The sequence below is a fragment of the Salvelinus sp. IW2-2015 genome, linkage group LG16 (genome assembly GCF_002910315.2).
Source record: "Salvelinus sp. IW2-2015 linkage group LG16, ASM291031v2, whole genome shotgun sequence".
NCBI classification, from domain to species: domain Eukaryota; kingdom Metazoa; phylum Chordata; class Actinopteri; order Salmoniformes; family Salmonidae; genus Salvelinus; species Salvelinus sp. IW2-2015.
In genome coordinates this window covers 2179343-2191766 of record NC_036856.1, presented here as the reverse complement: position 1 = coordinate 2191766, position 12424 = coordinate 2179343, and the positions used below count along the sequence as shown (strand labels likewise).

At 42.2% G+C, this 12424-nt stretch overlaps 2 protein-coding genes across 4 annotated transcripts in view; one reads left to right on the top strand and one right to left on the bottom strand.

The window, feature by feature from the left end:
- Nucleotides 1–5596, top strand: part of LOC111975330 (adhesion G protein-coupled receptor D2) — a 147866-nt gene extending 142270 nt beyond the window's left edge. For both annotated transcript variants that reach the window (XM_024003550.3, XM_024003549.3), the window contains one exon: nucleotides 2902–5596. In XM_024003550.3, coding sequence (XP_023859318.1) covers nucleotides 2902–3033 — 132 coding nt within the window. In that variant the 3' untranslated portion in view covers nucleotides 3034–5596. The remainder of the gene's footprint in view (nucleotides 1–2901) is intronic.
- The window catches only part of nr5a2 (nuclear receptor subfamily 5, group A, member 2), a 107070-nt gene continuing 98189 nt past the window's right edge, over nucleotides 3544–12424 (bottom strand). For both annotated transcript variants that reach the window (XM_024003551.3, XM_024003553.3), the window contains one exon: nucleotides 3544–7231. In XM_024003551.3, coding sequence (XP_023859319.1) covers nucleotides 6984–7231 — 248 coding nt within the window. In that variant the 3' untranslated portion in view covers nucleotides 3544–6983. The remainder of the gene's footprint in view (nucleotides 7232–12424) is intronic.

Below are 12424 nucleotides of genomic sequence, written 5' to 3'. Positions count from 1 at the left end.
TAAGAAGATGTCACAGCTTTCAGTTTGTCACTTATTTCATCGTTACATATCTTTTTCTTCTCGTGGCACTCTTCTCGCCATTGGCGAATCAAAGGTCAGATTCCCACCACGACCAGTATTGTCCAAAGGCACTTGTCTGAGGCCTGGTGTGATTGTTTATTTGTGCCTATTGTCCCTACATGTGACGAGTTTCATGTCTCTTACAAAGGGGTGAGGCAAACGAGGAGAAAACAAGTTTTGGGAAAGACTTTGACTTTGGCCATTTGAATTCGATGTTCTATCCGTCTCTTATCTCTAAATGGATTTCTGAAGTGCTCATTGGCTGGGGCTTTCAATTGAGCGTAACCTTGAGTTCTTTTTTATGTCGGATTTAAGTGCCGGTATGACATGAGCAGGACTGAATGCATGCTCCTCAATTTTCTAAATTGAAAAATCTCCATCCGATACTACGCCATTGTCCAGGCAATTAATGGAATGCTGAAAGAGGTTCAGGTGCTTAAAATAAAATAAAATGTATCCATGTTTTTTTCCTTTCCCTTTTTTCGACTTAATGACTAATAAGGATAATAAGAAAAACACAGCTTAATGCTGTAGTGTTCCTACTTAATGCTTATTTATGTATTATGCACGCATATAAATGAATAGGCCGTGTCCTTCGGTCCATTCCGTTTCAAAACCCGGCATATTTGTTTCTTAAGGTGAGGGTTTTGCATAACAATCAGCGCAATCCTATTCAAACGTTGGCCTATTAATTTAAGTCGTGCATTTTTGGGGGGGGGGTGTCTAAAGGGCTGCTAACAATAAGCCGCAGTCGATGTTTCTCGTAAACTTGGGTAATTGGTCCTCAGATGAGTTCTGACATTTTTGGCCTCTTTCTCTTTCTTGTATTCAGTGAGATTTTCTTTTAAACATTAAAGCCTCTACCAGATATACTGTATCTGGTGGTTTTCTGGTACAGTATATGTAACTCAGAAAATGCTTCTGACATGATTGTTCATTTAGAGGAGCAGTACTGTAATGTTGTTTTACACAACTTTGTTTTGGAGGTGGAGGGGGGGGAGAAGAGTTTTTTAAATGTTTGCTTTGAGACACGATTTTGTATCTAACTTGTAATGCTACGACAGAGTGCGGCTTTTAAGGGGCAATCTGCAGTTGAAACAATAAAAGGCCTCCCTGCCACTGTTTCGGTAAAAAGATTAGGCTGAAGAAATGTAACCACTCTCAAATTCATAGACAGAGCTATGGATGCAAGGACTGACCATCCATGATATCAAAATAACAAGCTTATATTTTGGGTTCTGATGGGGTACAACTATTGAACTTAAGCGCATGAGGCATTTCTAAGTTATATTCTTCAAGAATCAATGGTTACATTATCATTCATTTATGGATGTAGCAACTGCAGATTGCCCCTTTTAAGGCACTTTTCTCGCAAAGATATCCAATCTGTCATCAACAGAACACTGAGAAACTCATGCCACCACTATGCGCTAACACATCCACTAAACTGCATATGTACCAACTAGTAGACCATGCCACTGTGGGGCTTTTTCATGGCAGGGCAGAGTGCGATATACCACGCGGGTGGCGTAACACAGCGAGAATGGAGCCCTCCTGTAAACGTTGTGGCTTGGCTGCCCTGTGGGCCTCCAGGGTAGATAGAGGAGGCTGGGGAAAGCAGGACCAGATGACTGCTCTGGATTTTCACTCGTCCCTGTCTATTTCAAATGTCTCTCTTCTGTTGAGTGGCATCATCTCTCACTCTTGGAGGAAGACCAAGTCCTTTCTCCTTGCGGCCCCTTCTGGTTGACTTAGAGTTGTGGAGGTGCCGGGGAACATATGAGAAGAACTAGCCAACATGCATGATGTGGTGCCATATTCTTAAGTGGTTGAGCAAAGATACAACTCCGGGGTGTTTCGACGTTGAGGGTGGGAGGGACAGTTGTTAGAAACGGACGGTGGTGTGTGTGCGTGTTAGAGAGAGGGAAACGGTTTATTTTTGTTGCTTTTGGCTATCTACTCGTTTGTTTATTTTTTTCCCTGTCTTAGAGTTGGAGCTTAGAGTTTTTGCTACTGCTACCTTCAGGGATGCGAGTAGCATGCATTTGTGAGTCTTTTTACCTGAGGCTGCCCTTGTTAGTGCCTGTGTATAAATGTATATACATTATTTATAAAAATTCACAGGGAGTGAAAAAAAGGTTTAATACATTTACAGACAGTAGAGAGAACAAGCACTGCAAGCAAAGCTGGGAGTTAGTTAGTTTGCATAGTAGTAAGGGGGGTAGTAGACAGGTGCTTTTTGACCAGCATATGCAATTTCATTGTACTAATGATAATAATAATAATATTGCTATAACCACAGCTACTAATAAATATTTAATGTGTATATTTGATTGGGACGGATAGAATTGAATAGTGACACATGGAATCGTCAGTCAGATTGCACTGCAATGTATGACGTGTGCTAATACAACATCAGTCATTTTAATAATGACAATAGTAGAATTTAGTGAAGGTTATTTATGTATCTTTATGTGTATACAAAGATATGTCCATTTTTGCGTAAGGGGGTGCTTTGTTTTAAAAACCGTGTCTTAAAGGGAAAATCCACTCAAACTATCGTTTGGTGTTTTTTAAATTAGTCTGTTGATACAGTCACAAAATGTTTTGCATGTCAGCAGTCAAGTTTTTATGATATTGGACTTTCAAGAAGCAAAGCGTCACCGGCCACATCATCATGTTGATGCAAAATGCATCTTGAAAAATGGCTCCCAAAAAAATGAGGCTGTATCAACAATGGACTAATGAAAAAAAATCCCMAAAACTGATTTTTTTTGGTGTGGATTTTCCCTTTAACCACACACTCACACCAGTCACTGTGCCTTCTTCCTCTTTTGACAGGATAACCCTCCCAAAGCCATGGAGGCCATGCTAGGTGGATGTAGCCTTCACGTACCCATGATGGACGTCGAGCTCACGTCTTGTTTCTCCCTCCCCGAAACCCCCAGAAAACCTACGGCCTTGTATATTTAGACTAACCCGTCTGTGTCCCTCATTACTTCTCTGTCATTTCGCTGTTTCTTTTCTTCTTTGTCTGCTTGTCTCTTGAGGTGGTGTTAATTTTTCAATATTTTTTTTCTATACTGATTCCGCATTGTCTCTGTACAGTATGTCATTTAATTTGTAACTTTTTGTAATGTTTTGTTGAATGACGGACGTGTTGTTAATTAGGTAAGAGAATTCAAGGCTGTATAAATGCATATATCGAAAGAATAAGGCAGCACTTTCTTTTACCAAGTAGTATGGAATAGTGATTTCAATGTCTCCCCCCCAAAAATGTGTTTAAAATAAACATACAGTACTCTTCACTGTTAAAATAATCATTTTCACTGTACATAAAGGTGCATATTTGCTTAAAATGACCGGGAATGCAACTAAAAACCTCCCCATTAAATGAACCATGTTGCATTCTGATTGAATTAACATTACTCTGTGTAAAAAATGAATGAACGGTAGAGTCACCTGCAGGAAGTGACAGCAAGGCGGTGTTGGCATATAATTATTTATTGAAATATGAAGAAAAAGTCCATCAGCTTTGAAAGAAACTCCCCAGAACAGGAAGTGGCAGGACATGGTGTCAATATGGGGGGGGGGGGGGGGTATGTGAGTGTGTTTCTGAGTGTGAGAGAGAGTGTTTGAGTACTTCCAAGGCAGCTGTAGAACTTTACCAGAACACACAGAATGAGATGGGGGACTGAAAGAGATTGTCATTCAATACACACACTTAAGTACTGTAATGGATTCATGCCAAAATAAAAACATAAAAATTAATTTATTTTGGACTATTGTTTTTCGATATCAGTGGGGGGTTTTCACCAAAGTGCATCGCATTTCGTAATAACGTGCGTCTATCGCGACTACATTTGTATTTGTTTTGGCATGAATTTGCTTCCATAGTTAAGCAGGGGACGAGAATAGAAAGTACAATACTTCATGGGGTTTAAAGCCAAAGGTTTAGCCAAAATAGCTTTTTTTCTGTCTTTTATAAAACACACTGCTCAGAATCGATACGGAATCAATTATTTAACCAACCACTAACATTTACAAAAGCAGAAATGTATGTACTGTAGATACCAAAAAATATTTTTGAATCACAGACGAATGTGAGGTGGATGATGTGATGGTGTTGAAGTGTACGTTATAAGGGAAGGAACGAGCACAGGTTCCATGCTGTAAAAAATACTTGTGACTCAATACAACCCATAACGCTGAAGAGCAGCGCTGTAGCGCAATTGAAATTTGAAGGTTCCGATTCAGCTGACATTTGCAGCGTTTACCGTGAATGCAGTCTCCACGATTGCGGGAACAATGCCTTTAAATTTCTATTGTGCTGTAGCGCAGGTCTTCAGCGCTACTGATTGAATCGAGCCCTTGATCCGTTTTGACGTAGATGACTTACAAAATGTAGACAGGCGGACTGATATATATATGTATGCATGTATGTGTATATATATGTATATATATATATGTATCACAAATGTTTGGGGCATTATTTGTGTAAGACAACAATGTAATTCCACAAACGGACATTACGGAATGCCAAACTTCTGGACGGCTGGGGGGGAAAGCTGTTTGTTCGTTCAGTTATGACACATCACAGGTAACCACAGCTCACGGGACAAATGCAGTCTTTGGTATCAAACAAACAGGGCTGAAATGTGAAGCTAGTTGAAATTCAATGATAAGAAACAACTGATGCAAGGACAGTAACAATCACACCCATTAACTTAAATACAATACTTATATTTTTTTCCAATTTACAGCTCAGTATCCCATAGACATGTAATTTTTAAAAAATGACGATAATTTGTAAGATAATTGTTTTGTTCCTGAACTGCATCAATACATTTAAAAAAAAACATGCAACAGTAAACACATATATTTGGCTTTGTCACCTTGCGCTTATAACACACAAGAACAAAACCCAGGGCTGGATTCAATCTGTATCGCCGAAATATCGCGGAAGTTCTGCGTTAAAATTGAGAGGTCATTTCAGATTGAGCCGACACAGGCAGCATTTACCGTGAATGCAGTCTCCGCGAGCGCTGGAACGTTGCCTTTCATTTAATTTGCGCTATGAAGCGGATCTTCAGCCCTACGGATTGAATAGAGCCCCAAGACGCAATAAATTATTTTCATTGTTAAGCRTAACCAGTGACATACATTGAAAGCTAGAACATTGACAAACAAAAACAATTCTAAATAAAACAAGTGTCTGAAACTGAACTCTAACACAATATGCACATTTTTTGAATGCCAACAGAAAAACTGTTAGAAATTTAATGTCTTTAAGTGAGATTCCTTTTTGATTTTAGTGTCTCACGACATAATTAAGGACTGGACAAAGAAACAAAGAAAAAAGTTAAACACTGTACACACCAAAGAAAGCAAACCAGAGGAATCAATTTTGTGTTTTTAGTTTTTTTAGGAAATCATTGCTTTGCAATTTGCCTTGTCACAGTTATCTCCCACAGGACCGCTTGAATGTAAACACCACTTGAATTATTCTTATTTTTATTTTTTTACATTAATACTTTATATATATATTTGTACATATTTTCATTCACATCTGCACGGTTAGCTAGCATCGTAATGAAATAAGGCAAGACTCACATAACTGTGACATCACAAATGTATAATACTGATACTTAAGGTTTTGTTACTTTTTTTGTTTGATGTTGTTCTGCAGCAGGCTTTGGTCTGTTCGGACAAAAGGCAGCGTTTCTCAAATCTAGAATCATGCTTTCTTTCCAGTTCTAACGAAAGGGATACATATTTTTTGGGGGGAGGGGGAGCACACTCCATGTAGAACATTCAAATAACTTATCTATGGTGTGTAAAACACATTTTACTGAGGTAAATGGTAAACACTGTTGATATGAGATCCTTTTTGGGGGGTGGTTACAGGGTGGTTTACAAAGAGGAGCCTCAGAATGACCAAGAGGAGGAAAAAACAAATGTTTTCAAAAATAGTTTTTTTTGTTCTCTTCTTTTGTCCTGTCATGTTTTAATTAATTTTGTTCATCTGTTTTTTGGTGACTGGGGCTGCACACGAGTCTCTGGTCCGGTTCTGACGTTTTCACCAGTTCTTCGTTGCTGTCTGTCTGTCTGGCCTGTTAGCCATGCAGCTTCTTTGAAGCCGCTGGCTAAAGAGACTCTCGTCCAGCTGACAGTCTGCTCTGGTCAGCCCAATGCAGTCAGCTAATACAATACCAACACTGAAAAGCATAGGCCAGTCTAAAGAGAGCGAACCACCCACACGCCTTTGGCCAAAGTCACTGCTGTCTTCTGAAACCTTCATCACAGATATCACTCTTCATTGCTCAAAACCCTTCAACAGTATGGGAGGTGCAGAATACTCATGGTTTGCTTGTTTGTTACTTTAGTTACAGTCTGCTAGTCCTTGTATCACCTTGATGGTTTGTGTTTTTATTAAAAGCAGGGGAAAAAATGATCTCCCATGTACAGAGTCCAATGTACAGTTTTCAAATGTTTTCGCCGTTTCTCTCCGTCTCTCACAGCTTTACCCAGGGCCCCAGACACACCTGTCTTAAAGTAAAGGGATGTGTGTGTGTGTATATGTAATATGCATGTTGTATGAATTTGAACGTGTGTGCTTTTGCATATGTGTTTGTTTGTTTGTGTGTGTGTGTGTGTGTCTGTGTGTGTGTGTGTGTGTGTGTGTGTGTGTACACAGCATTTGTAAGTGTGGGTGTCAGTTTCTGCATGTGTTCTTTCCTGTTTGTGTGCCAAGGATGGTTGATCATTACGATGAAGGAAAAGGACTGATGCCTCCCGCCCCAGAATCACAAAGTCTAGCTCTAACATGGGCAGAGTTTGTTCTGAGTCGGGTAAGGGCTGGAGTCTCAACAAACAAAACCGCAAAAACTAGTTCAGGGTCCAGCGTCCCGCCTGCAGTCTCATCAGGCTCTCTTGGCGTGTAGCATCTCGATGAGCAGGTTGTTGCAGGGCACGTCTCCGTTCAGGTGCTTGTAGTAGAGGTACTCCTCGGCCTGGAGGCTGATGGCTCGGATCTCAGGCAGCCGCAGGAGCAGCTGGCCAAACTTGTCTGTCTGCTGCGGGTAGTTGCACATGACGTAGTCCAGCAGGGCCGCGTTCACCTGCTCCTGGACGCTCTCCACCAGGTGGAAGTTCTCCAGGTTCTTCACGTCTGGAAAGAGAGAGGGGGAGAAACAGGAAACGGTGGTTAGCATTTGAAGGAAACCGAAATGGTCAATAGCAACACATCAGGTTGCGTATATTGATCATTTCTCAGATGCTGGGTATAAAAACCTTCATATATCACGAGTTGAGGATACCTGCACACTAATTTTAGGCCCTGAAAAGTACACCATATGTACACCTTCTCTTAGTGACATGATTGAAGAGGCTAACATTCCAACAATGGAAAGTCATGGAAAGCAACCAAGAAACTAAACTGAACAAAAATATATAAATGCAACATGTTAAGTGTTGGTCCCATGTTTCATGAGCTGAAATAAAAGATCCCAGGTGCTGAGGAGTATGTCTGTAAAAAAAGCCCTTTTGTATGAAAAAAACTCATTCTGATTGGATGGGCCTGGCTCCCAAGTGGGTGGGCCTATGCCCTCACTGCGCCCCTGCCAAGTCATGTGAAATCAATAGATCAAGGCATAATGAATTTATTTCAATTGACTTATTTCCTTTCATGAACTGTAACTCAGCAGAACTCTTTTTTGTTGTTGTTGCATGTTGCGTTTATGTATTTTTGTTCAGTATAAATGAATGATACATATTTACATTTAGTTCACATAACATATATTAGATTTACATTTTCAAAACTTAGCAGGTGCTCTGATCTAGAGCCTGAAACAAGTGGGTAACGTGGTACTGTAGATGCTTTATCCAAGACAGATTAAAAAGATTCCAAATTATCCCCCTTCTATATTTCTTCGCTCTGGATTCTCTCAAGAGAATCAAATCGAAAGAGAATCAAATAAGAAAAGAAAAAATCTCCTCTGAGAAATTCTCCCCAGGAGTATATGAATTATGTAGGGCAGCGATGGAAGACTCTTTAAAATGAGTCCTTCCCCATTTCAAATTAAGCACCTAGACTACTTTACTGGCGTGTACTTTACACTTTTGTGTGGACATGGCTACATTTTGAATTGAAATCAAACTGTAAAGAAAGCTTATGACCAGTGACACATTTTCGTGTTGGAAAATATTTGAAAATATTGAAAGAATATAAACGTTTTACTATTAAAGTTATATATATTCACTGTTTCATACAGTAGCGGCTTTTCCATGTGGACTACAGAGCTTGGATTCTGTGATAGGATCAGAAATAAATACAGCATGGCCACCTGGCTAAATGAATGTCAGTGCACTACATAATGTATGCGCACCTAATGATAGGTGTCACAAGGCTATATTTAATCAAATACAGAGAGAGGTGTGTGCATGGATGTTTATGTGTGTGCGCAGTGGCTATCTGTGTGTGATCTTTTATACATCTTTGACCCCTGCTTGAGTGGGCTCTGGGAGCCCCTGTGCTCTCTGTGCTGGTGGAATGTGACGGGTGTCCCCATGTCTGGCTGACACACACACTTAGAACAGACCTCACGCCCGCCTAGCCAACTCTAAGAACCTGAAATGATCTGCCTCCTCGCTACCGACACACACACACACACAGGCTCCATTGCTGTGAACACTGAGACACACGCACGCACCCCCCAAGACACATTTGGGCTGTGAAGCGGAGAGAGAGAGAGCGTGAGAGAAAGAGAGAGAGAGAGAGAGAGAGGAGGAGGAGATACATCAGCGCCTAATGAGGTCTAAAGAATGAGAAGTCATTCAAGGCACCTCACTCATTCTATGATTTCTATGATGCTCTGCACTGCTTTACTACAATGTGTGTGTGTGTGTGTGTGTGTGTGTGTGTGTGTGTGTTGTGTGTGGTGTGTGTGTGTGTGTGTGTGTGTGTGTGTGTGGTGTGTGTGTGTGTGTGTGTGTGTGTGTGTGTGTGTGTGTGTGTGTGTGTGTGTGTGTGTGTGTGTGTGTACCTGGTTTGGTGTGTGTGTGAGAGTGTGTGTTCACCCTGACCCCAGTGTGACACGTAGAGGCTAAATAAGGCCAAGAGAAGGGCAGGAAGAGAGATGAGGGGGAGGAGAGGCTCTGCCATTGACAAATGACCCTCCAAACAGACATTTGCTTTTTCCTGCCTGCTGCCACTCTGTGGTCTGTCTGTCTGACCTCACATCAGCCTCATCAACATCTCCCAAATGAGCTCCAACCAATTGACTCGGTCAATAGAAAAGAGGACTGTGACTTATGGTGTTAATGTTAGGACATACATCACTCCGAGTGTGTCTGACACATGTCATGTTCATTAGGACACGCCTTAGCAAAACATTTAAAAACCGTTTGTCAACAGAAAACTAAAACTTAAGGTTACTTTTATAACCCCAGTTCTCTGATAATGTGAGTGAGATGTATCACATATGGGGATCGCCAGGATCACCAATACTCTCGGAAGGACCTATCAAAAGTGTCTGTTGGAGACAGACAGGTATAGTGGTGAATGAGGTGAGACCCTCATCTCCTTATAAAGGAGCCACACTCCAACCTTCTTGTCATTCTCACTTACTTACTGACTTTATTGTCCCCACGGGGAAATTTTGTTGCAGTCTCATGTACACTTTTAAAGTGGCGTTTAAATACAAAACAAATGAACAATACACTTTTCATAACAGTTACATAGCAATGAAACGAGACTAGCCTGCTGGCCTTACTGGGTCGACAGGAACATTAACCCGAGCTATTCAGGAGGGATATCACACCTGGCACAAATTATTGTCTAGTTCTGTTTTTTCTGCTGAGGGGTGCCCTATACCTGCGTCCAGAGGGGAGTAGTCCAAAAGTCCGGGTACAGGGGGTCGCTTGAGTCTAAAATGATTTTGTGAGCCTTGCGGAGGGCCCTGACCATAAAGATCTCATCCAGTCTGTTTGACTCTCTTCCTTGCGCTCTTGCGAGCAGGGGAATGTGGTGATACATCTCACTCGAAAGTACTTGAAGTTCTCTTTCAAATACTTGTTTTGATAGATCACATATGGGGATATGGCCAACTCCCGTACTGCAAAACATGCTCTCCAAAACCTAGGGTAGTCAGAACCGAGAAGGTGCAACATCAGAACCAAGAAGGTGCAGAAACAACCTGTCGGGAAAAACATCATAACAAAGTGAGGGGAAGCCCAATACGTGGCACACAACATCTCAGTTTAATAAGATACACTACATGACCAAAAGTATGTGGACACCAGCTCGTCGAACATCTCATTCCAAAATTCATTGCCAATAATATAGAGTTGGTCCCCCCTTTGCTGCTATAACAGCCTCCACTCTTTTGGGAAGGCTTTCCACTAGATGTTGGAACATTGCTGCAGGGCTTGCTTCCATTTAGCCACAAGAGCATTAGTGAGGTCGGGCTCTGATGTTGGGAAAACTAGGCCTGGCTCACATTCGGCGTTCCAATTCATCCCAATGGTGTTCAACGAGGTTGAGATCAGGGCTCTGTGCACGCCAAGCTAGTTCTTCCACACCGATCTCGACAAACCATTTCTGTATGGACCTTTCTTTGCGCACAGTGGCATTATTATGCTGAAACAGGAAAGGGCTTTCTCCAAACTGTTGCCACAAAATCGGAAGCGCAGAATTGTATAGAATTGTATGCTGTAGCGTTAAGATTTCCCTTCACTGGAACTAAGGGGCCTAGCCCGAACCATGGAAAACAGTCCCAGACCATTATTTCTCCTCCACCAAACTTTACAGTTGGTACTATGCATTGGGGCAGGTAGCATTCTCCTGGCATCTGCCAAACGCAGATTCATCCGTCAGACTGCCAGATGGTAACGAGAGATTCATCACTCCAGAGAACGCGTTTCCACTGCTACAGAGTCCAATGGCCGCGAGCTTTACACCACTCCAGCCGAAGCTTGGCATTGCGCATGGTGATCTTACGCCTTCTGTGCAGCTGCTCGGAGATGGAAACCCATTTCATGAAGCTCCCGACGAACAGTTGTTGTGCTGACATTGCTTCCAGAAGCATTTTGGGACTCGGTAGTGAGTATTGCAACCGAGGACAGACGATTTTTACGCGCTACATGCTTCAGCACTCAGCTATCCTGTTCTGTGAGCTTGTGTGGCCTACCACTTTGCTGCTCAGCCGTTGTTGCTCCTAAACGTTTCTACTTCACAATAACAGCACTTACAGTTGACCGGGGCAGCTCTAGCAGGGCAGAAATTTGACAAACTAACTTGTTTGAAAGATGCCACGTTGAAAGTCACTGAGCTCTTCAGCAAGGCCATTCTACTGCCAGTGTTTGTCTATGGAGATTGCATGGCTGTGTGCTCAGTTTTATATAGCGGTCAGCAACGGGTGTGGCTGAAATAGCCGAATCCACATACTTTGCATATATAGTGTATATCCCAAAACCAGAGCCCAAGAGGTAAAAGCCTCTGTAGATAAAGGCCCTTTCAGGCCCCTCCGAAGGCTGTCATAATCGCCATCATAAATCAATATAATAGTCCCCATAATCGGGTAGGATATCGTCGGAGAAGAGCCCATCCTCTTTCGAGGGTAGTTGCCTAATGAGTGAAGCGCATAACACCCCTTACATGACCTCTCGTTCAATTCAAGTAGATGCGCAACCCATGTACTGGACAATGACGGCTACGCACTTCTGGGGAAAGCAACAGACGAAAAGCCATGGGCTCCAAAGTGCAACAATGAGAAAAAGTTGACCTGGGCACAAGGATGGGTTAAGGTACATTTATCTGAAAAAAAACCTGGGCAGAGACTGCGGGCGTGAACAGTGGCTGGTAGAGCACAGTCCACACACTCGCTTAAGGATGCCAAGGGCAGTAGCAAGGCAAAATATGGAGGAATATTACACCTCCACGCTTATCAGTGGCTAGTAGCTGCTGTGAAAGTATATTGAGCACAATAAACATGTCCCAGGACAAGCTAAGACTTAGAGACTGGGTGTAAGCGATGTGCCCTCCTAGGAACAACATTACATGAATAAACTCTACTACTGTAGGGGCCTTGGCAGGCCAAAAAAAGCGTCTACAGGACTTTAACAATGACGAAACCTTCTCTCCGCCCAAAAAGGTTTCGCAAGGAGCATAAGACCATGGAAAACAGAGTGTAGGCCAGAACAAAGTATTTCGTCATACCACTTACCAAGAAAAACCCAACTGTAACACAGAGAGCGTGCACAAGCTCTTCCAAGAGTCCCGGGCCCTATTCACTTGCTCTGTGTCGACGGAAAAGAGAGGGTAGCCAACATAGGAGGAAAATAACACGGCGTCACCCTATTTTCA